The 25,511-nt window shown below is 42.1% G+C and overlaps 1 protein-coding gene across 1 annotated transcript in view; it reads right to left on the reverse strand.

The window, feature by feature from the left end:
- Positions 1 to 7,762: 7,762 nt before the first annotated feature.
- Positions 7,763 to 25,511, reverse strand: part of LOC122155624 (heat shock transcription factor, Y-linked-like) — a 21,920-nt gene continuing 4,171 nt past the window's right edge. The window contains exons 2-3 of the mRNA XM_042809638.1: positions 8,607 to 9,018; positions 7,763 to 8,110 (exon numbers count right to left, since the gene is read on the reverse strand). Of these exons, the coding sequence (XP_042665572.1) occupies positions 7,763 to 8,110; positions 8,607 to 9,018 (760 nt within the window). The remainder of the gene's footprint in view (positions 8,111 to 8,606; positions 9,019 to 25,511) is intronic.

Raw genomic sequence — 25,511 nt, forward strand, 5'->3', positions numbered from 1 at the left:
AATCTTTTTTATCCTAACACAGGTTAGAAGATGTAACAGATAAAGCATAATTAAAGAAACAGAAAGCTTGTGTGTTCTGACAAGGAGTGGCAGAAGTACTGAACCCTTTTTCTCCAACAGCAGTAGGAGCCCAAAAGGTATGATGTGATCATATAGCAGCTTAATTTGGCTGAATATTGATAGCATCCATTTAGAGCAGTGTGTATGTTTTTTATATGACTGGCTCATAACAAAAGATTCTGCTCTAAGATGCTGCTCTTTCAGCATTGAACTGAGATCCATGCCAACTTTCCTATCCTCAGGAGCAATGAGAACCTGATATGTTTGCAAGTTATTATCTGAAATTCAAGTAACATTTATTTCTAACTGTTCAGCTAACAATTAATTTTTCCTAACATCTTAGAGGTTAGCTTTTTTAGTGTGAAGAGTCTTTTCTCTTGTTTTTAAAAACTGCATAAGATACATAGCTCCTCTTTGTCTTTGTGCTACATTTTTTTTTACTTAATAATCTTAATTTAATTGATTCAATCATTAAATAGTTATTATTTTTTGTGAAGTTACTTTCAAACAGTATTTTGCGTCTCTGTCAGTTTCCTTAAGCTCTTATTATCCAAGGGTTAGTATTTCAGCTCCTTCTCATCAGGAGGCTTTATCTCTTGCATTCAGGCTGAACTCCTAAGTCCTGGCCTCCTTTATCAGGCCTCATTTAAAACCGCTGTGTAGATGTCTCATAAAACCAGGGGAGTCCATGTCTTTGAATTGAAACTGATTCTCAATACAGCTGTTGAGAGCTGCCATCCCTATCCCTCACATTTCATGGAGGTAGACTTGCTGTTTCCTTCTCTGAACATTCCACGCTTACCTCCCCTGCTCTATCCTTCCCAGATCAGGACAACCCTCAGCTTGGCGTGTTATCCCTGCTGGACTTGGCATGTTATCAGCTTATGTGCAACCAAAATAAGCAAGGTGTTTATCAAAGAGACACATGGTTGTATGTCAGTTTTATTTGGTTATTTCTTCCCCATTCTTTGTAAGGAAAAGGGAGTCAGAATTACTCTTGTCAGGAATGTAAGGTTAAAAAATCCCTTGCTTTTCAGAAAGAAATAGCCATTCGTACACAAGATCACCATTTTCCTATTGCCCTAAAAGCACTCTTGTACCACAGCCTCCTTCTGATCATGCCCCTCCTTGCATATCTGCATATTTTAAGCCTCTCAGCATGCATCATGTGTGAATTACTGATCTAGCAGCAGAAGTTCACAGAAGGGACAGTACTATATTAGCAAAACTTGGCTTTTTATTCCTTTTGTAAGAAACACAGCTAGCTGCATCCTCATATCCCAAACCCCTTTCAAAAGTGGCATACATGCCACACAGAGCAAGTTAGGTCACTCCTAGGGTGACATTTTGTCCCTTGCAGAAGAGAGCTTACTGGATGAGAGAGCTGAATTATTCTCATACATCAGTAAGAACCACAGGATCAAAAAATGAACTCACATTTAAGTTATCTATTGAGTAGAAGGAATGAGTCAACATTGACAATGCATTCATCTTAATGAGGACAAATATTTATACCAAACAAAATTAGCATACCAGAAAATCCAGTAGGAGCGTATAATTAACAAAAGGCAAGGGAATTGGCATAATGCTGATAAATTCTTCATTAATAAAATAACTGCTTCAAAATGTCAGAATGACTATATTTTATTCATAAATTGTGTAGAATTTAGCACACTAAAGATGTCGGCTCCATAGCTATTTACATGGCAATTAAATCCACAATGCCAGTGACCTAGCCAAATTAATGTTGGCCCCAACTTAAAAGTAGACTGTATAAATAAATAATTCACACCCTCACTAGAGTCTTTGCTTAAGCAAACATTTCTGTATAAAATATTTGGGAATTATGAATAACTTTGATGTGCATTAACAAAAAATACGACTAAATAAAATGCAAAATAAAACACTCTAATGTTTTATTAGAGATTTGCATTCCAAGCTGACTTATATCAACATTGATGGGAAGAAAGTGAACACAGCAGGTTATCACTGTTGGGCCATCTTTTTAAATCACCCAAATGTGCTTTAGAGAGTTGCAGGCAGCAGAATGCCTGCTTTTACAGTCCCATGCAAGAGTTCTCTGGCTCTTCCAAGATAGTGTCTTTGGTTTGATTGGGTTGCTTTTACCTACATAAGTGTTAACAGCATTGAGGCTTATTGCATTTCTCATTCCTAGAAGAAAAGGAAAAAATCCCAAGCAGTATGGAAAGAACAAGTACCAGAGTCTGTGGAACAGGCAAAGTAACAAATTACCATTTGGTGGTAGGTGTTTATGGAATGATGTGGAAAGTTTATCTCTTTCTAGAATGTCAAAATTTGACAAGGAACAAGAACATGCAAAATAATCATATCAGCATATCTTGATCATAGTTTCCTTGAAAGCACAAACTCACAAGAAGATAATTGTGCTGGTAGTGTTCCTGAAGTATCAGCCGCTTGCTTTTAGAACTGAGTGCAAAGTAGGACATTTTCATCCTTGGTTGGATTGAGAAAGATGGGAATGGTGTTAGCTGAAGTCTTGGCTTGGCTCACATATCTAATGGTAGAACTGTTGTTTGCGGATGCTCTGTATCTGCTTCTGCTCATAGGAAACCTGGGCAGAATCACCAGCTGATGAAACAAGAAGCAGCATAAATCCTGGGGGAGACTGGCTAATGAAGTCTGTAAATAAGAGTGCTTTGCTGAGTACAGGTCAGGATGAATCCAAAATGAAACAGTTAAGGAGATATCCAGAGCATCTCTCGCATTATGTCCTACCTGTCACCACAACCCATCTTTCTCCTTCCTGGTTTCTGATGCAAATTGTACCCCATAGTTGTTCAGTCCTTAAGGAAATCTGCTGCGAAAGAGGGGAGAAAGAGAGAAACACATCTGAATTAATAATTCGACTTTGTCAGAAATTGAGGCCCACTTATTAAGAAGCAAGCCATTTTTATAACTATTAAAGGTAAATGTACTGTCACTGTAAAGCCTAGAAAACCTCCCTTCTGGGAACACCTCAGACCCCAAAACAGATTTTGTGTGGAAATTTAGATTATCTGCATAGAGGTGAATTTCACCACTGTATACCTATTCACTGCTTCATTTTTATGTTAAGGTAGACTCGACTAGATTTCATGAACACATCAGTAAAATCTATAATCTTTGCAAATCAAAACAGCTGCAAAGTACCATGAAACAGAGGCAGTCTGCTTGGAGTATTTTTTTTTTCAGCCGTGTCCCATATGAAGGATAGAATATTGTTACTTACTTCCATTTAGAAGAGATCACCAAGATCTTGTAGCTCAGGGTTATTGGAATGATATTTTTGTTTTTAATTATTCAAATTTTTTTTCACAATTCTTTATAGGATTTAATTAGGTAAAATGTTTATGACATAATTATTCACCAAAAACACTGCAAATAATCCTAGGTCCTTCAATTCCAAAAATTATTGATGGTAAGAAGACACTCAGAGGAAAGTAACGTGCGTATAAGGCACTGAAGGGACAGATTTATGAAAGGAAATTGCCAGAAATAAATATGAACATTACATTGTAGCTTTGACCAAACAGGAAAAGAAATATGAAGCTGATGTGACAGCAATTTATAAGTTTTTTGAAAGGTGCAAGTTCCATTTATGGAAAGGAATTTGTACTTGGGTCATCCAAGGGCTAGTATAGTGGGATGTAAAACTGGGTGGGAAAAAAAAAAAAAGAAATCCAAATGGTCAGTTAGCAGGGTTGCAACCCAGGAGAAATGACTGAATTATTTAAAACAATTTGTGCAACACTGGGGTGGTATAATCATAAGGGAAAAGTCTTACGTAATCAGGGACAAACAGTTAACATTTCTTTTCTCTGATCTCAGTCATTCTGTATGCTAGCGCCATCCTTTCTGCTTTTGCAACTGTCTTCCTTGTTTTTTGCTTTTTATGATCTCTTATGTTAAAAATCCAGCCTTGGGGGTCATCATATATAGTAACAAAGACAACGCATAAATGAACTCATTGCCAGTTTTTTGTGATACTGTTCCCCTAACCATGAAAAGATATATAAAGTTCTTGGGAAGAGTACAAGACACAAATCCCTCTTTCTTCCCTCCACTTTTCCCCTGCAAGCTGATGAAATTAGCTCAGGCTTTAGGCCCACATAAATGCAGCGCTGTGTATGCTCAGTTTGGATGCACGGAATCCTTGACTGGCACTTCTGGTAATAGTTGAGTATAGAAAGACATGTCACTAAATCATAATACATCAAGTCTGGTTCTGAATTTATTCCATAGTAAGTTCTTTATACAGTTGTGCTGATTTCATCTCAGTCTTTCTTGGTTTTCAATATTTCATCTGTATGATTGAAAGCTCACTTTTATTTTGACAGAAGTTCCAGAATAAGAAAGTAATCTTGATATTGGCCCCTTCTCTGCTTTAAAGCCACTGCTATATGCAATTTTTCTTGGAATATTTTTTTCCAAGCATTGTATCTGCCAAAGTCATAATTTTGGACTGACCAAAGTAACAATTCCAGCAAAATTCAATTCCAGCAAAGGCCTTTACAAAGACAGCAGTTCATGGTAAGTGCTAGCAAATCCATTTCTGACGTGATCTTGCAAGCTCATCCACATCCTATGGTTTCATCTGGAGTTCTTGGTACACAAGGGAATTTTTCATGCTTCCAGATAAAATGTTCCTGAATAGACATTTTGAGCACTCTTCCATGATAAAGTCATCAGTAATAATTCCAAACCCATTTAGAGAGAAAATTAATAGCATTGCCCTTATATCTCCTAAAAAAATCCATTCCTTGTCCTGGAAGGAAGATCAGTGGAATTTATGTACTCCATTACAGATATTGTCTAATTTGTCCTTAAAGACTTCCAACAAAATCCTTCCCAGGAAATCTATTCTTTCATTTCAGTACTCAGAGTTTTAGGAACTTTACTACTTACATCTAACATGAGTCTTTCTGGTCCATCGTGTAAGCCAAGCACAATTTGTCTTTCTGAGGATGCTAGAGAGACATGTTTTCCTTTTCTTTCTGCTACAATCAAAACTCATTCAACCCACTGCCAGAGATATTTTTTTACATTTTTTCATGAACTCTTCTAGAGTCTTTTCTATTAATCTCTACTTTTCTTGAGATGTTCTACCCAGAACAGGACAGATGTTCAACTGAAACATTATGGAGTTCTGAACTGAGGATACAGTTTATTTGATATGATCCCACTTCCTATATAGCATTTACCTTTTCCACAGCAGCTTGGCATTACTGGCTTTTATAGAGACTAACTCATTATGATCCTCAGATTTCTGTAGTAATGTTTCCTAGACTGAATTCATTCCAGTTGTTGATTCCTATCTACGCACCTTCTAATTGTCCATGCCGAATTACAGTCTCTTATTATCTCTGTATAGCTTGGTTATCATATCCAAATTTAAGAAGCATACTCATCAAGTTCACAAATGAAAATATTAAGTATTCCCAGGACAAACACTTGCAAAATGCTAGAATCACCATGCTACTTGTTTACAAATTGTTCATGTCTTCTTTCCAAATACAGCTTTCCAAACAGCTTTGTGAATTCCTTCTTATTGTTTTCTCAGTTCTGTACATCCTTAGCTGATAGTTGTCCTGTGACACACCATAGAAAACTTTGTTAAAATTAAGATACACTATATTTATACCTTTCTTTAACCACAAAGCTTGTCATCATCTTCTGAAAACGAATGAGTTGGTTCACAGGTTTTTTTCTCTAGCAAGTCCTCGCTGGCTGTTGGCCTGTCTTATTGTTTTCTTCAACATACTTACAGCTAGGTTGTCAGGATCTTTCTTCCAGTAATTTGCGTTCCTCCCCTTTTTATAATGGCAGATACTTTGTTTGCCCTTTCCTGTTATTTGCGTATGTTGTTTTCTGTGAATAATTCCTTCCTACAATCTCTTTTGTAAGTTCCTTTTATGTGCTTTTTGTCAGATTGTGATCTGTTGCATCTAGACAATCAGAGACAGTGTAAGACTTGAAGCATGTTCTGTTCTGAATCAAATATTTTATGATTTTTTTGTAAGTAACCTTAATGGAGAAGGCATCACAAAGCTAATTTTCCAGAAATTTTGTGATTTTCCAAATTTTTAAAAATATGTTGACTGAAACAGAAGCATTTAATAAGAGCAATCTTTTAAGTTGCAAGCACAAAATTTCCAGATTATGCTCAAGCATAACCCAGGTTAAAGGCTGAGTAACCTGGGTCTGTGCAGCCTGGGGAAAAGATTACTGAGAGAGGATATGATAAATGTTAATAAATATCTAAAAGGAGATGAGAGGCAAATGGATAAAGCCAGGCCCTTCTCAGTGGTATGTAGTGATAGACAAGGAGAAACAGCCTAACACTTGAACACAGGACGCTCCATACTAATGTGTGGAAGAACTTCTTTACTGCAAAGTTGACAGAGCACTGGAACAGGTTGCACCCGGGAAGGCTGTGGAGTCCCCTTCTATGGAGATACTCAAGACCCAGCTGGACGCTTACCTGTGTGACTTATTATAGGAAACTGCTTTAGCAGGGGAGTTGGACTTGATGATCTCTTGAGATCCCTTCCAATATCTGCAATTCTGTGATTCTGCGATTCTGTGATTGCTAAGATTTTTCAAGTACTCTAATATAGCATGGTTTTTATGATGTCTGGAACAAAGATGGTCATGCATGTTCCCAGGAAAATGCAGAAGTTACGTTAAAAGAAACTTCCTCTGATATTTTTGTTTTATAAATTTGTAGGGAGAAAAAAAAATGCAGTACATTGTCATGACTCCATCACTGCTTCTTTTCATAACTTCTGAACTCTGTTCTCTGGTTTTTCAGGGATGGCCTCTCCAAAGCACCTGATTTCTCAGACCCTTGGTAAATGTTACCTCATAACTAAAACAAGAGTTATTGCCTGGCAATATAGAGGGTTAACCTTGTGAGCATTCATCTTACTAAGCCGGTGGCATTCTCTTTCCGAATCTTCAATAATTTAAATGATGTTATTTGTTTGTCCTAACTTTCCCTTAGAAACCATCATTAGGAAGAACATTCTCGGTGCATGTGGCATGCAGACATCACTCAGTCTTTTATTCTCTACAGCTAAGAATCTAGAGCTTGATTGACACAGAAAACCATTAGAATGGTGTTAGAACTGTTTTTTCTACTTCCTTTAGAGTCAAAATACAAATTCAATCTGAGATTTCACCATTAAATGAGTGAATTAATGATTTAATGACTAAAAGAACATGACAGCTGAAAAGGTTTATTATTCAGACATTTTATTTCCAGAACCATTAAATAAATAGATAGATAAACAAATAAGTAGAGAACACGACAACCTAAGATGTTTACTATTCAAACATATGAACCTGTAATCAGGTGTTGCTGTTCCTGCTGTCTGCAGAGGGTTCTGCACTGCGGTGCTGGCCCATCAGCTTCACCTTCCATGTGAGAGCTGCAGCTGCACGTTGGGCAGTGTAAGGCTATCCGGGGCTGCCAGTTGTGTGGTGTCAGCATGGCTGCTGCCATCACAGCCATTGCAAAGGATGGGCTAAGGTGGGACAGGGCAGCCCAAGGAGTCTGCAGCTCTGGTGCTTCTGGTTTCAAGGAAGCTCCTGTCATGGGGAGCCAGCTGTAAATCCAGGTGCCATGAAGGGCAGAGCGTTGTCAGTTGGAGGAGCAGAAGTGACATCCAAGGTCTTGTTGCTACTTGGTTGCAGGGACAAGGCCAGAGAATGGCACTGTTCCCTTCCTATTGCTGCAGCAGGGTCTGGAAGGGTTGGAGAAGTGCTGCCCTTGGCTCAAGTAGTGACTTTCTTGGGGTGCCTGAGTGGCAGGGGTCCAGTGGGTGCCACTGTCTGTGTGCCAGCTTCTGGATCCACTGGCAGCTGCTCCGTACATGGACTGGGCACTGGGGCTGCGCCTCAAGTGGCTCTCATTTGGGTCTTCGTGCAGGAAAGGAACAGCCACATCTCTTCTCTTCCGGGCAACTCTCTTCTTGCAAAGTTTAAATAGTTTGGGATGATCTCTCCTGAAAAATGTGTGAAGAAGAAGATGAGTAACCGAAAAATGTAAAAGAAAAAGGTTAGTTGATATCAGTTCAAGACTGAGAGAAATGAGATAGGGGAGCTAACACTTTTAATTGATGAAGACATGCATGGTATTAAAATGTCTATCAGTCAGTTTAAACCTACATTTTGGGCTGTGTAAAACAAGATGTGTTGCAAATAGGTTGAAATAAATAGACTCATCGTATCCTCATTTATTTATCATTCCATTCCAAGGATTCAGTCTCACTGGATACAACTCAAATATATTTAATTCATATTTCTAGTACTCAGCAATGCTGCTTCTAAAATACCTGCAAACAGCCAGAGAAAGAAATTCAGAAAAAATTAGGATCAGAACACGTACTGTCATTCTCATCACCTCTATTACCATGTGTTATTTTATAGATGTATTTATAGATCTATTTATTATATAGATGTGACTGTCCATCTCTCTCACCAGAATATTTTGAGTTGGTTCATGTGTGGAGCAACTGACTTACCTTCCTATGGGCAGTAAATGCCTCTTCCTCTGACAGAATTTTGGGAAGTGAGGGAGGTCTTCTGAAGTTATGTGGCATTTTGGTGAATCCATACAGATTAAGTTGTTGAACTAAGCTTTTCATACTTTCTGTCTCGCGAACTGTCAAAGGCCCTCTCTTTCTCAGTACTTCCACCTGAAACATTTCTTCATCGAGTACTACGCACTTTCCATTGTGACTCCTCCAAATGCTTTCAAATTGATCAGTTACAGCCAAGAGTTGGTCCCTTCCAACCCAAACCATTCTATGATTCTGTGGAAAGCTGAGGGTGGAGAAGATGCTGGCTTTGCCAGTGCTTTCCTCAGAAGTATGAAATAAATATTTAGTTTCCTCTTCATCAGTCGAAGTTTGTGAGTCCTTTTCTTCATCAAAACTACAACAGCATCACCAGATGTAATTCCTTGATCCTGTCCTGGAGGATCAGAAGGGCAGCCTGAGGACTCACCCTGGCTTCTCTAAATCAGAAACAGAAGTTTCTGCAGATCATTCACTTTCTCTCAGTGCTTTCATTTTATCTGTAAGGGAAAGGTTTGATGTAGAGATGGTATCTGGATGCAGGACTGAGGTGTATGCTAAGTTTGATGGCAACACTTGAGGAGCTGTGTTCACTTCTTCGAAGTTGGAGAAGCCTTGCAGAGAGGTCTTGACAAAATGTGCAATCACCAACAGCATGAAGCTGAATGAGAGCCATTACTGGCTTCTGCACCTGAGATGGGGCAGTCCTGTAGAAAAGGATCTGGGGTTCTGGCTGATAGGAAGTTGAATGTGATCCAGCAGCATGCCTTGGCAGCCCAAAGCAAACCAACTGTATCCTGGGATGCACCTGGCCCAGCACTGCCACTGGGCAGGAGAGGAGTTGTTTCTTGTCTCGTTCTGCTCTGTGCTTTGTGGCCTCACTTCCTGCACTGGGTGCAGCTTTGGGTGCCACAATGGAAGAAGGAAATAGAACTAATCTCTAATAGACTAATAACTAATCTCTAATAGAGAGTGTCCAAAGGGGGGCTGCAAAGATGGGGAAGGGTCTGGAGGGCAAGGTATATGAGGAGGAACTGAGGTCCCTGAGTATGTTCAGCCATGATGGCAGCTGCAGCTCCTCTCAGGGAGCAGACGTGTGCTCTGTGTGACAGCGACAGGACCCAAACAGCAAGGAGCTGTGTCAGGGGAGGGACAGGTGGGGGTTGGGGACAAGTGTGGGCATGGAACTGGCTGCCCAGGGCTGTGGGCATGGCCCCAAGTGCTGGAGTTCAAGGAACATTTGGATACTGCTGTCAGACATAGGGTTTGAATTTTGGATGGTGCTGTGTGAGCCAGGAGCTGGATTCAGTGATCCTTGCGTGTCCCTTCCAACTCAGAATATTCTATGTTTCTATGCTTAAATACATGAAATGTAGTTTGCAAAACGATGGCATTACAATGAAAAGCAAAGTCAGCTGATGTAGGCTAACAGTAGCAGTTACAGCACTGTGTGATGTTCTTGGTTAGGTCAACTCTACTTGGTTTAAACAAGCAATTTGTGGGTGAAAGCTTCTTTTCTTATTCAGCGCTTCAGTTGTCCATTTTATTTCAGTTTAGACACCTTCCTAAGTGCTGCTTTTGTTTGAAAAAGTAACTCAGTGTTTGTTTCTAGTCATAATATTTAAGATTCATAAAGAAAGTCAGTGGTACTCTGTGATTTCACACTCCAGATCCAGTATTTCAAGCAAGCATAGCAGCCAGCAAGGCAATCCCAAATGGATCCACTTGCTTCACTTCTGCATTTCTCTTCTTCTCCACTCAAATGCTCTCTTGCCAAACTGGCCAACTTTCAGATTTCTGCTCTCTACATGGTTGTGCAAAATCTTGGGCTGGCAAAAGGAAAGATGAAGGAAAGTGGGTGGCAATATCTCTGTGACAGTGCTGCCTTATGCTATCTCCAATTATTTTTGGAACTGTCCTGTTGGTACAATGTATGGTGCTTAGGATGTTGAAAAATGGGATTTAACTATTTAAAATACTTCTCAAATTTATATTCATTATAACCTGTCATTTCACCCCCAATGTTACTTTTACAGTTTCAAAACTTGTTCTTGGCCAATTTCTAAATATTTATAGCCCTCATATAATACCTTTTTATAAGCGTTCTTGCAAACTCTTGCACATGTGCTGAACTCTGCTACGTGAGGTAGTTAAGCAAATGAGTGTTAGCAACAGCCAAGCCCCAACATGAGAACTAGATCTTAAATCATCCTGACAGACCAAAGCAACTGCTGAAAGTTTCACAGACGTACGTGAATATCTGTGCTGGACTGAAACTTTACAAGGCAAAAAGAACAGGAGATAATCAAGGCAGTGTGGAAAAAGTCCAGCATAAGACTGGGAGATTGCACAGAACAACTTGGCAAATTAGTTTCTGGGGTGCCTAGTTACATGGCTGCTTCTCTTTTAATGGCCTAAAGTGAGCTTCTCCTCTTTTGGCTTTGTGAGGCACTCAGAAAACATCAGTTTCCCTTTCTCTGAAGCCACTGGGGATTTTGAAAGATGACCTTCAGGACAGTCAGATCTGTGAAAAAGAATAGGTAAATTAAAAGCATTCTTCTCTCTTGTGCAATTGTGACATTTCAAAATCAAAATGCTTTCAGCAGTCTTGGTAGATGAAAAAATGTGAAAATTTGGTCTGGGGAAGTTCTGAGGAAAGGCAGCTGCTGCTTCTTCTGCACCAGCTGAGAGGAGCTGGGCTCTGGGCTCTCACCTTCAGTGACTCAGTCGTGAAGCTGCTGCTTCAAGCAGCACTGAAGCCTCAGGTCCAGCTCTGACTTCACAATTAGGTGGGCTCTGATATTTCCTGGTGGACAGGCCATTCCATTCACTGCTGTCTGTGTTCATGTCTGTTGATCTTGCTGTTGATCACTTTACCTGACCAGATGTCCCTGAGCAGTACCCTGCTGGGAGGCGCTGCAGCTCAGCCTGAGTATCCTGCAAAAGCATCCTGGTTGGCCTGCAGGTGTCTGGGCATAATTCACTGGTTTACTGCTGAGCTTCCCAGCTCAGGCAAGCGAGATAGCAACGCACCATCTCTGGGCTTCACCTTTCTGCTCATTTACACATCCAAATCTTCTCCATCAATAACTACATATGAGCTCCTCCACTCTTTCTCTACTGCAGCTTCCCAGTAATCCCCATCCTTCTCACCCTATGCTTTCACATTCTTTCCTGCAGCAGTCCTCTCTTCCCAGACTCCTCCCGGCTTCCCTTGTGGCCTCATCTGTGAGCATGGCTGTACCCCAGCTGCAGGCTGGAAGCAGAGCAGGTAGCTCCAGCCAGGAGGAACTCTTCCTACCTGTCAGCCCATCACACAAGCTGCCACTCAGCTGCCAGTGCACCATCTCCAGACCAGATGTTGTGCAGGCCTTGTTTAATTTGATCTGAGTAGTGGTGTAAGCTTTATTTTTGTGTCTATTTTTCAAGTGCTTTCCCTTTTTCTCTCTGATTTTTATCTACCAGAGACTATGCTGTATGCACGCTGAGCCCTGATGGCAACACTCTTAACACACTGTTTTCCTGGCCATCAGAAAACATGCATGTGGTTCTTTCCTTTCTCCTAGTTTAATGTCAGTATATAATGAATTTACAGCCTTTACTTTGAAAACGAAAGCAATTTCTGCAGATTTTCAAAAGCATCTTACTTACAAAGAAGTTAAAATCTCCCTTGGATCCACAGGGAAGAAATTTAGATGAGAAAAGAGAATGAGCTACTTAAGGACAAAAGCCTTCAAGATGTGTGACTTTTAGACTAACAGTGTCAAAGTGGTTTAAGTATTTAAAACCCGCTCCTTGCATCATCTTCAGTAATTCCAGCACATACATTTGATCCCACTAGGCATTCATTTTTAGGTGCCATCCTTCATTTTTAAACTCTTCAGTTGCAAGTGATCCCGAGGTACTTTTGGAAATGTTTTCCCTACATATTTTCAGGCTGGTGTTTGAGGCAAGACAGTTTTTCTCTCTGGTTTGTGGCCTCCACAGATGTTTGAAATTTTTTAGTTGTAGGAGACTGACAAGACTGATAACAGCAGGTTCTAACCTAATTATTAAATGTTAACCTTTGGAAGTTAAATAATCTCCTCTGGTGTCATTAAAAATGCCCCAGGAGTCCTAGTATACCCTCCTCACCTTTGCAACACGTGTCTGAAGAGAAAAATAGTGTTGTTCTTCCCATTCCAGCTGCAGACCAGCCAGTCAGACAAGAAGTCTTTGTGCCATTAGCTCGTTTCTTCTTTGTGTCCTGTGAGCACCATGTTGTCGAACTCACTGAACCATCTGCAGTTTACAAGGGATGAGAGATCTCAGAGTGCAGGAGGGTGTATTGCGAAGCATGGTAAAGCAACCTACATTTGCCAATACTTACTACAGAAAATCAGGGACATTTTCAGTCCTGATACCAGCAATCCCATATCAAGTGTTGTATTGCATCCCTGAGTGGTTGATCTGAGACCTATGAAGTGCTACTCCTACTTATGCAAGTGCTTGGTCTTTATGAGCCATTTATTTATGTGCCTATGTTCAAATTTGTATATCTCACTCAGATATGAACATTTTAGCCTATTAATTCCCTCTGTTACCCTCTATCCCCTGAAAATGATGTGTGTATAGACTGACATTTAATGATACATTCACCCAGAACGGATGCAATGTCTGAAGCAGTTAAAGTGAGAGATATTTTCATTTTTAATAACAGCCAGGATATTGGGAATGGCTGACACATTCATCACTAAGTCAAACCGCTGAATTTTCGTGATGCAGTATGGAGTTCTATTACAGCCTCATTGATAGTGTTCAGTAATCCCTCAATGAAGTGTGCTGTATATGGTAATTGATGCGTGACCTTTCTTTAGTTAAAAAAAGAAATCCATGAACAAAAGCTGGCTGTCCTGGGCCACACACCAAGGCTTGAGACATAGCTCTACTATCTCTAATTTCTCTGAAGCATGTAAAAGAGGAGATGCCTATGATTGCAAGGCAGTCATAGTTGTGTTCTCTTCAGGAAGATGAGAATCGCAGAATCACAGAATTGCAGGGGTTGGATGGGACCTCAAGAGATCATCAAGTATAACTCCCTATTAATGCAGATTCCCTAAAATAAGTTGCACGTCCAGACAGGTCTAGAATGAAAGTCTGTGAAAGAGAGTTTACAACCTCTCTGCACAACCTGTTCCAGTGTTCTGTTACCCTTACTGTGAAGAAGTTCTTTCTCGTGTTTATCATAGTATCATAGAATCACAGAAGGGCATGTGTTGAAAAGGACCTCAATGATAATCCAGACTCAACCCCCCTGCTATGTGCAGGATTGATGATCACTAGACCAGGCCACATTCAGCCTTGCTTTGAATGCCTCCATGGATGGGACATCCATAACCTCCTTGGGCAACCTGTTCAGAGCGTCACCACTGTTCAGAGCATGAAAATACATGGAACTTCCTGTGTTCAAGTTTTAGGCTATTGCTCCTTTTCCTATCGCTGCACATCACCAAGAAGAGCCTGGCTTTATCCACTTGCCTCCCACTTCTTTTTAAATAAACATGAATCAGATCCTCTCTCAGTTCTCTTTTCCCCAGGCTGCACATACCCAGCTTACTCAGCCTTTCCTCACGTGGGAGATGCTCCAGGCCCTTTATCATCTTTGTGACCCTTCACTGGACTCTTTCTAGGAGATCCCTGTTTTTTTTGAAATGGGGAGGCACAACTGGATAAAGTATTGTAAATGTGGCCTCACCAGGGCAGAATAGAGGGGAAGGATCACCTCCCTCAACCTGCTGGCCACACTCTTTTTAATGCACCCCAGGATACTATTGGCCTTCTTGGCCACAAGGGCACACTGCTGGCTCATGGCCAGCATGTTGTCCACCAGGCCACCCAGGTCGCTCTCTGCAAAGCCACTCAGCAGCAGATCACTCCCTAGCCTGTACTGATGCATGTGATTATTTCTCCTCAGGTGGAAGAATCTACACTTCCTCTTGTCAAACCTCATCAGGCTCCTCCCTGCCCAACTCTCCAGTCTGTCCAGGTCTTGTTGAATGGCAGCACAGCCTTCCGATGTATCAGCCACTCCTCTCAGCTTTATATCACCAAACTTGCAGAGGGTGGACTCTGTTCTCTTCATTCAGGTTGCTGAATAAGACTGACTGGAGACTGGAGAATTATCAGACTTTGAAAAATTCTCTCCTATATGTAGGCACCCCTTTACAGATTCATATCCTGCTGCAGCATCTTGATTTGCACCAGGTTGATTCCCCCCATGCTACTGCATCATTGCTCTCCTCCCACCACATAGATACAACCAAGGAGGTGGAGGAAAGCCACATTCTCTCATAGCATTACACAGGGCTGAGTGCAGGACACCATTAGCCATGCCTCTGCTCTTGTGCTGTGGCTGTCCAGTTATTCTCCTTGCTTCTGCACTATGTGCACAAAGCATGCATCACCTGCTTCTGAATTTTTGCAGGGCGTATGTTAGCCTTGACATGCTGGAAAATTGGTTCCAATTCCTTCACTGGGGTTTTCTCTTTGATGCTGTTTTTATCAGAGATGGCTCTTGCCAGGTTTTCACTCAAAAAGAGCATTGTAAACTTCAGACATCGTAGCTGAGGACTGTAACAGAAACATATTTGTCGACCAAATGTTCATAAGATTGGAAAAAGTACTGCAAAGTGTTGTTTGGCCGCTTGACAGAGAAACTGATCATTTTTTACTGTTGCAGCATAATTACCATATAAGGTTATTTTAAAGTTGTGTATTACATCTGACTTTCTATTTAAATAACAAAGAGATAGGGAGAAGAAAGCCAGAGGGTGGAGGGGCAGCATCAAGGCTGTCTTTAATAATGTGTTTTATGGTGTTTCTTTTTGGTTTCGAAAGAGGAATCAAGTGAGTTTCTTTAAAAAGAAGAAAGAAAATACCTTCTTCTGAAATACCTAGAGCCAGGATCAAATTCTTTTCACAGGAATAGACACACCATTTTCCTTGTCTTCAACAGGAGCTGCTCGTCTCTGAAGACAGCCCCTAGGCTCTACAAGTTTGCTAACTTCCCAGCCAACAAGTGAATGTTTCTCTTCTCAATTTTTATCATTCACTGCCTACTCCAGATACATCCTCTGTTAATTCAAAAGCCTTAAGAGAAAGCATCGCTCTCCCCAAGCCCCTGATAATGTATGTAAAGGCAAGAAGTATTTATGATTTTATGTGGAAGATTTTGATAAAGACATAAGGCATTTGCTGCCTGCAGCTTTATTTGTCCTGTTTGCTTAGCTTACCTGAGAAGTACAGAACTCAAGAGCGTGCAACTGTGATTTGCTCCTGGGTCTGTCAGTATATTGGAGTTCTCAGCTCTGTAGCTCCCTTTCCCCTGCCCCTTTTACTTTCTAGCTCTCTGTTATCTATTCTTCTATGAATAATCACTAGGGACACCCTGAGCCTTTAATTTTCAGTAAGATAGTGCCAATATGGTATTTATCTGAGTCAGCAGCTTTAAGCCTTCTTTGATGTCATGGGTTCCTTTTCCAGGACTGTTGTATGAAATGAAGGATGGGATCAAGAAACTGGGGACCTTCTCTGTCACCTTGACACCTTCAACCAAACTGTAGACCCTTGAGATTGCTGACATTAACAACACACAATAGAGGTTTGCCACTAGCCAACAATAAAAATATCTCTGTTTTAATGGTACTGCAGGGTGCTGCATGTCCTTTGCAACTGAGCCCACGCTGAGGTGGTTTTACATGTGGACTGTTCCTCTGTCTGTCATTCTTTCCAGGCTGTAAAGCAAACACTGCTCATTAAACACTCTAAATGTTAGTTCTTCCCAGTAGGCTACATTCTTTGTTCTCCTTGAATTTGAGGGAGAAAAAATGTAATCCTTACAACTGAGAGTTCAGGAGCTGTAAATCATGAATGAAACGACACCCAAATCTTAGAAAGCAGTAAGGTTTAAGATGCACCTTTGCTTTCCCTATTGTGTTTCATAAAAGATTTCCTCCTCAACCTTATGCACATCTCAAGCCCTATTATAAGGTGTGAAATTCTTCCTGTGTATGCAGGTTCCCTAGCTTGGATATCATGCAGCCCATAAGATCTGGAGGTGACTAACAGTGCGGGTGCTGCTTCAGTATATCTCTGAATATGAAATATTCATTAATACCATATAACTTCATGTCTCGTATGAGTCTGTATGGCTGTAGGATTGAAGGCTTAGACTATTTGTCAGTCTCCCTGAAATGATGTGAATTTCAGTGTGCTTCAGTACTTCTGAAACTTTATCATTTCCTAACTGGGGAATCCTTTCAGCTTCTCTTGCTACCCATATGACACTAAAATAAACACTCAATTGGAAACACACGAAGTACATCTTAAGCTTAAAAGTTAGAATTCGTTACTTATTCTTTAAGTGAACATTTGAATTCTATCATAAGTGATGTGAATTCTTGCCAATTTCTTGTTCATATTCATAAGGTATAAAGTTTGAGCAATACATAAAAAATGTAAATGCTTGTAGCTAGAAACTGAAAGTAGACAGTCATAGATCAGAATATGACTAAGAATCCTAGTAGAGTGTTTCTGCATTGTATTAACTCAGCTGTTAAGTTCTTCTAGTGGAAGATGCTGCAAACTGAAGCTTTCACTTTTTCTAAACAGGCACAACACAATCAATGACAAAATAAGCCTCCTACTGATTTTTCAGATTGTCTTCGCTAGCTGTAAGAAACTAAGTAGACATGGAGCCGAGAATCTCATTGGCCCATCAAGGTCCTCTCCTATCATTTGTGACAGTAGTGTCAATTTTGTTTCCAGGTTGAAAAAGCTGGAGAAAACTTTTCTTGCATATTGGCATATAAACACCTACTATGAACACCCAGCAATGACCCATCTGCCAAAACCATAATGAGAGCCTGGTCATGCCTGGCGTGTTCAATAAGCATATATTGTTTTTCTAGTGAAGATTTTTGTCAAGGATGATGACAGATCCCAGATAAAATATAGAACTGGAAAGATCTCATTCCAAATATTTTGGTATTTGCTACAAAGCAATTGGCATTCTTCTTTGGTCTCCAGTAGCAGCTAGCATCAATGTCTCCACTGAAAATTACAGCACGTACAAAAATAGATAATTACACAAACTAATGCCTTTGAGAGACGCTTATTTCTAAAGCAGGCAAGCAGGAAGTTGCTTCAGGGCCTAAATCAGGAACACTATTATTCTTTAGAAAGTCATCCCCTGAGTAAGACAACAGTGGGTATTTTTATTATTCTGAGATATGACTAATTCCTTTCTGTATTCTTCTTTGCCTCAGTCTTGTTGAGGTCAGCAAATATACAAATTTTGCCTTTTATCAGTCTGACATTTATTACGTTTTTTATTTCCTCGGGTATCTCCTTGTTCTTCTATTACAAGTTGATAGAGCAGAAAAAGGAGCTCATGACCTGTATGGAATCATTCACAATTTTGAAGGCTCCTATCTTCATGGCTGCAAGGACAAATAAATACCTATTTAAAAATATTTATTTTTCATTGTTATGAAGGTAAAAATCACCCAGACTTAATATAGATATTACACAGAACAGTGATTCTGGTGAAAAGTGGGTATCAGCTAGAAACAGCTCAGTGGGTTTCTTGCTCAGTTAGTTTACGTGAATACTTCCTGCAAGACCCTTACGTCACTTCTCTGAACAAGGCCTGTTTTGCTTGCGCTTCATTTTAGAGAAGTAGGAATGCGATCTCCTTTGGTTCCTGTCCAGCCATGCATTTCACACATTGTCAGATGCTTTGTTCTGGAAGTACTTTTTCAAAAGACACACCTCAGCCATTCCATTTGCCCCTTTCTCTGAAGTACGACACCCTTAGAAGAAATCTAAGATAGCTTCAGGAATGTTTGGGGATTCTTTTTTGAAAAAGATAGTAAGGCATATTCTGCAAAGATAATATATCCCTTCATAGGGGCACAGATTGATCCTTGTAAAGCTACCTATTTTCTGTCTAAGTTTGGATTTAGAATTTCTCTCAGCTTTGTTGAGAACCATTTACTCATCTGTCTCACACACACACAAAGAAAAAGCCATACATTTGGTGCCTAACAATGCAAATGACTTTTAGAAGCAGACGTCTTGTGAGTGCAATGAAATACTCACTAGATATCTCAAGCTCCTCTCCAAATATAAATATCTGTCTGTAAATCGTTTCCAGAGGCAGATGAGGCACAAATCAAAATTTATCTTATTTAAAAGAAAAAAAAAATCTCTTTGAATGACTTACGTAATAGATCAGGGGAGTTATTTCTTCTCAGAAAGTACCCTTTCTGAAGTGAGAAGATTGGACAAGGAGAAAAGGGTGGGACCAGGGTGCTTTGCAGTGGGAAATGAGCTTTGTGGTGGTGGACTGGGAAGATAGGAGAGCTCATGTTATCAAGTTTAAGATGTTTTGGTGAAAAATGTATTTGTTTTTCTAAGGAAATCAAAGCTGTGTATATGGGTTTATACACTGCATTTAGGGGAACATTCTGCCTTGTCCTATCACTATCTACCTGTGTAAAAAGTTGCTTTGATAGTTAAAATGTTTACCCATGTAAAAAGTTGATGATAGTAGGTGCTATCCAGTGTGTAAGGAAAAAAATCTATCTGGCATTTTCTTGCTTTAATTTTGAGAGAGAATTCTAAGAATGTGTCCTCAGTTAATTATACTCTTTACTTTCTCAAAGAATCATGGAATCACCAAGGTTGGAAAAGATGTCCAAGATCATCTAGTCCAACTGTCCGCCTTCTACCAGTATTCCCTCTCTAATCCGTGCTCATTAGTACAATATCTAAACATTTCCCAAACACCTCCAGGGACTGTGACTCCACCACTTCCCTGGGCACTCTGTTTCAATGTATCACTCATTCATAGAAGAAATTTTTCCTAATATCCAACTTGAACCTCCCCTTGTCCAATTCAGCACCATTCTCTTTCATGCTCTTGCTAGTTGTGCTGGAGAAGAGGACAACCTCCACTTCACCACAACTTCTTGCAGAGAGCTGTAAGGTCTCCTCTGAGCCTCCTCCACAGTAAACAATCCCAGTACTCTTAGCTGCTGCTCCCCACAAGACTCGTGCTCCAGATCCCTCACCTGCTTCATTGCCCTTCTTGGCATGCTCCAGAGCCTCGTTGTCTTTCCTGTAGTGAGGGACCCAAAATTGAGCACAGTACTCAAGGTGTTGCCTCACCAGAGATGAGTACAGGGGGACAATCACCTCCCTGCTCCTGCTGGCAACACAATTACTTATACAAGCCAGGATGCCAATGGCCTTCTTGGTCACCTGGATACACTTCTGGCTCATGTTCAGCTAACTGTTGGCCAATAACCCCAGATTGATTGATTCCACACAATCTTCTAGCCACTCTGCTGCAAGCCTATAGTGTTGCATGGGGTGGTTGTGGCCAAAGTGTAGGACTGGATGCATAGTCTTAGAATCATAGAATTGTTCAGTTTGGAAAAGTCCTTAAAGATCATCAAGTCCAATTGCAACAACTGCAGCCATCTTGAACTTCATCCCACTGGCCTCAGTCCCACAGTCCACCATGTCCAGATCTCTCTGAAGGGCCTTTCTACCATCAAGCAGATTGATGCTTCCTCTCAGCTTGGTGCACTCTTCTGCAGGTGCACACAATCCACTCATCAATGTCACTAGTTGTATGGGAACTGCTGAGTCACGGCCTGAACCTCTGATTAATCACCTGAGGTGAGCCTTGAGTCAGCCAGAGGAGCACAGGTGAAGGCAATTCACCTGTGCTGCCGGAAGGGGTGGAGCCAGGCTCCACCCCTCCTGGACCTATTTAAGAGCTGGCTACCAGAGGGGAAGGATCTCTTCTGGAGATCCCCTCTTTGGTATCTTCTGGTGAGCTCAACCCAAGGGTAAGCTCTTCCACTTATTCTCTTTTGTGATCGTTGTCTGCTTTGCCTTACTCTCATTGATTGTATTGCGATTGTAACATCTTGATTATACAAAATTATAAACATCTTGGTTATACACTTGGCGAGCCAGGCAGGCTGAATATACTGAAATTAACATCATGTCTTTTCTGTGGAATTTCTATAAATGGGTCAAGGGGGAGAACAATACTCCTCTAGAGAAAATGATTCTAGGGCAGATCCCAGGATTTGAGGGATCACCCTATTATGAGTTAGCTGCCATCATTGAAAAATGGGGTCCCTTACGCGTTATGGGCAATCTCTCCCCATATCGCATGGCGGACTATTTTCAAGGACTTGGCAAGGATGTCTTCACTACCAAAGAAAGACAACTGGCTGCCTCCATGGTGGCATGGCCATTATTAACTGCTTTAAATCATGCGGACTTAAGAAATAATACTTTAGAAACTGAAAATCAGCTTTTGAAAGACCGCATTGAAAAGCTGGAGCACGAACTTGGCGTTTTAACAGGGAAGAAGCCAATTCTACATCTTCCCGTAGGCCAAATTCGTAACATTTCAATAAATGATGACCAGACTCCTGAATCAACAGACTTCGTTGATCAGGAGAACAAGAAATCCAAATCAGATCTTGAATGTCCAATTCTAACTGATCCACTGGAAGTCCGTCCTGTTGTAACCCAAAAAAACAAAAAAAGTACAGGACAGACCGGCAGGGGTGCCGCCTGATCAATGGCCCCCTGCCCAGACTCATCTACATGTTACAGCTCGGCCATACACGGCAACAGAATTAATGGACTTAGTACAACGATTTCGGCAGAAGCCTAGAGAAAGTGTGCCGGCTTGGTTATTGAGATTGTGGGATTCTGGGGCAGAAAGTGTCTTGGTGAATGGCCCAGAAATAGCTAAGTTGGCCACCATGACCGTCCACCCTGCTCTCAGACAGAGGTTATACGTAGGCAATCAATATCGTGATGAAAACCATTCCATACTAGAATGGTTAATGGCGGCCTGCCGTATGGTATGGCCGAATAAATCAGACATACCGTTACATACAGGTATGTGGTCCTCCATGGAGGACCTTCAAAACTATATCCGTGAACTGGGTGTAAGAGAGGCCATCTATGAAGATACATTTGATGGCCCTGATATGGTTAAATTTTCAGCAGGGATGAGAGATTTAATTCTACAGCAAGCTCCCTCCCATCTGTACGGCACCCTAGTTTCCATATTAAATCCCCTTGTAGCATCAGAAGCCGTAGTCCAGCAGGCTGCCCAGTTAGTTGCCGACCTGGGAGAAACAGAACGCCTGCGGACTAGGCGCAATATTCGGTTTTTGGAGGAAGCAGAGGTCCTGCCGGTAAATAAAACCAAAATGCTGGCTACTCGAGCTCCTCCATCGGGACCCATAAGGGTATCCCGAAAACAAATGTTTAATGATTTAATTCGGGCTGGGGTCCAATTTGCTAAGATCGACCGCCAGCCCAACCATGTCCTTCTCCAGCTCTGGAGACAACTAAAGGACAATCAAAAATTCCAGAGCTACCCTAAGAAATCAAGGGTACGAGCTATAGAGAGGGTTCCAACAACAACATGGAACCTAGAAGATTTTATTATTCCAAACAGGAAAAAGAAGCCACCTCAGGTGTCTCGGGCCCCAATGCCTGAGCCGTCAGAAGCAAAAGAACTGGCCCTAGCACAATTCATGCAGTGACAAGGGATGTTAGTCCCCGTAGGGCCTCCAGACGGGACCGGAGGCCCTATGTAGAATTAACGATTTATTGGTCCCGAAAAAATATTCAGAGAGTTATGGCACTAGTAGACACAGGAGCAGAAACATCAATTATCTATGGAGATCCGGGAAAATTTGATGGCGACAGAGTGATGATTGGTGATTTTGGGGGACAGACTATTCCTGTCACCCAAACATGGTTAAAATTGGGGGTTGGGCGTCTCCCACCCCGGGAGTACAAGGTGTCTATTGCCCCAGTCCAAGAATACATCCTGGGCATAGACATTCTATGGGGTCTGGCTCTCCAAACAACTGTGGGAGAGTTCAGACTTCGACAAAGATGTATCAGTATCCGGGCGGTGCAGGCAATATTAAGAGGCCATGCGAAACATGAGCCTGTTTGCCTGCCGAAACCGCGCCGGATTACTAATGTTAGACAGTATAGACTCCCGGGTGGGCAAGATGAAATATCGAGAACGGTGCAGGAATTAGAAAAAGTGGGCATTATAAGACCTGCACACAGCCCATATAACTCCCCCATATGGCCAGTGCGAAAGTCGGATGGCACATGGAGGATGACAGTAGATTACAGAGAATTAAATAAGGTCACGCCGCCTATTCATGCGGCCGTACCCAATATTGCCTCCCTAATGGACACATTGAGTAGGGAGATAAAAACCTATCATTGTGTCCTAGATCTAGCAAATGCATTCTTCAGTATCCCAATTGCTGAGGAATCGCAAGATCAGTTTGCGTTTACGTGGGGAGGCAGGCAGTGGACCTTTCAGGTCCTGCCACAGGGGTACGTGCATTCACCAACGTATTGTCACAATCTAGTGGCGCGTGACCTGGCTGACTGGAGAAAACCTGATGATGTTAACCTATATCATTATATTGATGATCTCCTGTTGACATCCGACTCACTGGAGGCAGTAGGACAGGCAGCAGATTCATTAACTGCCTATTTACAACAGAGGGGATGGGCTATAAATCCCCAAAAGGTGCAAGGTCCAGGCCTGTCCGTAAAATTCCTGGGGGTGGTTTGGTCAGGAAAGACCAAAGTGCTACCCAGTGCTGTTATAGATAAGGTTCAGGCGTTCCCAGTCCCTACAACATCAAAGCAGCTGCAAGAGTTTCTAGGTATATTGGGTTATTGGCGTTCCTTTATACCTCACCTAGCGCAGCTGCTAAGGCCACTATACAGACTCACAAAAAAGGGGCAGCTATGGGACTGGGGGAAAACCGAACAGGATGCTTTCCAACAAGCAAAACTGGCAGTTAAACAAGCTCAGGCATTGGGTATATTCGATCCTACCCTCCCAGCCGAGTTGGACGTTCATGTTACTCAAGACGGCTTCGGTTGGGGCCTGTGGCAACGCCAGAGTTCTGTTCGGACCCCCATTGGTTTCTGGTCTCAGGTTTGGCACGGAGCAGAAGAAAGATACAGCATGATTGAAAAACAGTTATTGGCTGCCTATTCGGCATTACAGGCGGTAGAGCCAATAACTCAAACAGCTGCAGTTATAGTTAAGACGACTCTGCCAATTCAGGGGTGGGTGAAAGATCTGACCCACCTTCCTAAGACAGGGGTGGCCCAAGCACAAACAGTGGCACGATGGGTCGCCTATCTCAGCCAAAGGAGCAGTCTGTCTTCATCCCCCTTGAAAGAAGAACTTCAGAAGATCCTAGGCCCAGTTACGTATCACAGTGATGCACCAAAAGAAATACTGGTCGCTCCACCAGAGAAGAGTCCTGTTCAGGAGGGAAAATATCCTATCCCTGAAGATACCTGGTACACAGATGGGTCCAGCAAGGGCAACCCGAGCAAGTGGAGAGCAATAGCATACCATCCTTCCACCGAGACAATCTGGTTCGATGAGGGGGATGGTCAGAGCAGCCAATGGGCAGAACTGCGAGCCGTGTGGATGGTTATAACCAAGGAACCCGGTGATGGTATCCTGAACATCTGCACAGATAGTTGGGCTGTGTACCGGGGGCTCACTCTTTGGATTGCACAGTGGGCCACCCAGGAATGGACTATCCACGCCCGACCGATCTGGGGCAAAGACATGTGGTTAGATATATGGAATATGGTCAAACACAGGACTGTACGTGTCTACCATGTTTCTGGTCATCAGCCCCTACAGTCACCGGGAAACGATGAAGCCGACACACTGGCCCGAGTTCGATGGATTGAGAATTCGCCATCTGAGAACATCGCCCGCTGGTTACATCAGAAGCTACGGCATGCTGGACAAAAGACAATGTGGGCAGCTGCTAAAGCATGGGGACTGCCCATACAACTATCTGATATTGTCCAGGCATGCCAGGATTGCGACGCTTGCTCCAAGATAAGACCGAGATCGTTGCCCGAAACAACAGCCCATCTTGCTAGGGGACACAATCCTCTCCAGCGATGGCAGGTCGATTACATCGGGCCCCTTCCTCGTTCCGAAGGGGCAAGATATGCCCTGACCTGTGTCGACACTGCAAGTGGGCTACTGCAGGCCTATCCAGTACCGAAAGCAAACCAGGCATATACCATCAAGGCACTTACTAAACTGATGTCTGCCTACGGGACACCTCAAGTCATCGAGAGCGACCAAGGGACTCATTTTACTGGTGCAACGATACAGCGCTGGGCAGAAGAAAATAACATCGAATGGCGATTTCACCTGCCATATAATCCAACGGGGGCAGGCCTCATCGAACGATATAATGGTATTCTTAAGGCTGCCCTGAAGACAGACTCCCAGTCCTTGCAGGGGTGGACAAAAAGACTGTATGAAACCCTGCGGGACCTGAATGAAAGACCTCGAGATGGCAGACCCAGTGCCCTGAGAATGTTGCAGACGACATGGGCCACCCCGCTTAGGATCCAAATTACGGGCACTGATCATCAGGTAAGACCCCAGATTGGTAACGAAAATAATCTTCTGCTCCCTGCCCCTGAAAACTTAGAGCCAGGAACCCATAAAATAAAATGGCCCTGGAAGGTGCAGGTAGGACCCAAGTGGTGTGGCCTACTTGCACCTTGGGGGAGACTATTGGAGGTGGGAGGCTCAGTAGTCCCTCCAGTAATAGGTACATGGCCTACTGATATTGTGGTCAACACTCCGATCTTTATTGCTAAAGGGTCCCCCATTGTGTCCCTGTGGCAGATCAGGACACCTCCTTTGGTGCCTGATATCGTTATGCAGCC

Source organism: Centrocercus urophasianus, unplaced genomic scaffold (assembly GCF_019232065.1).
Source record: "Centrocercus urophasianus isolate 14NV4802_14NV808 unplaced genomic scaffold, USGS_Curo_1.0 seq_12, whole genome shotgun sequence".
Lineage (NCBI taxonomy): Eukaryota > Metazoa > Chordata > Aves > Galliformes > Phasianidae > Centrocercus > Centrocercus urophasianus.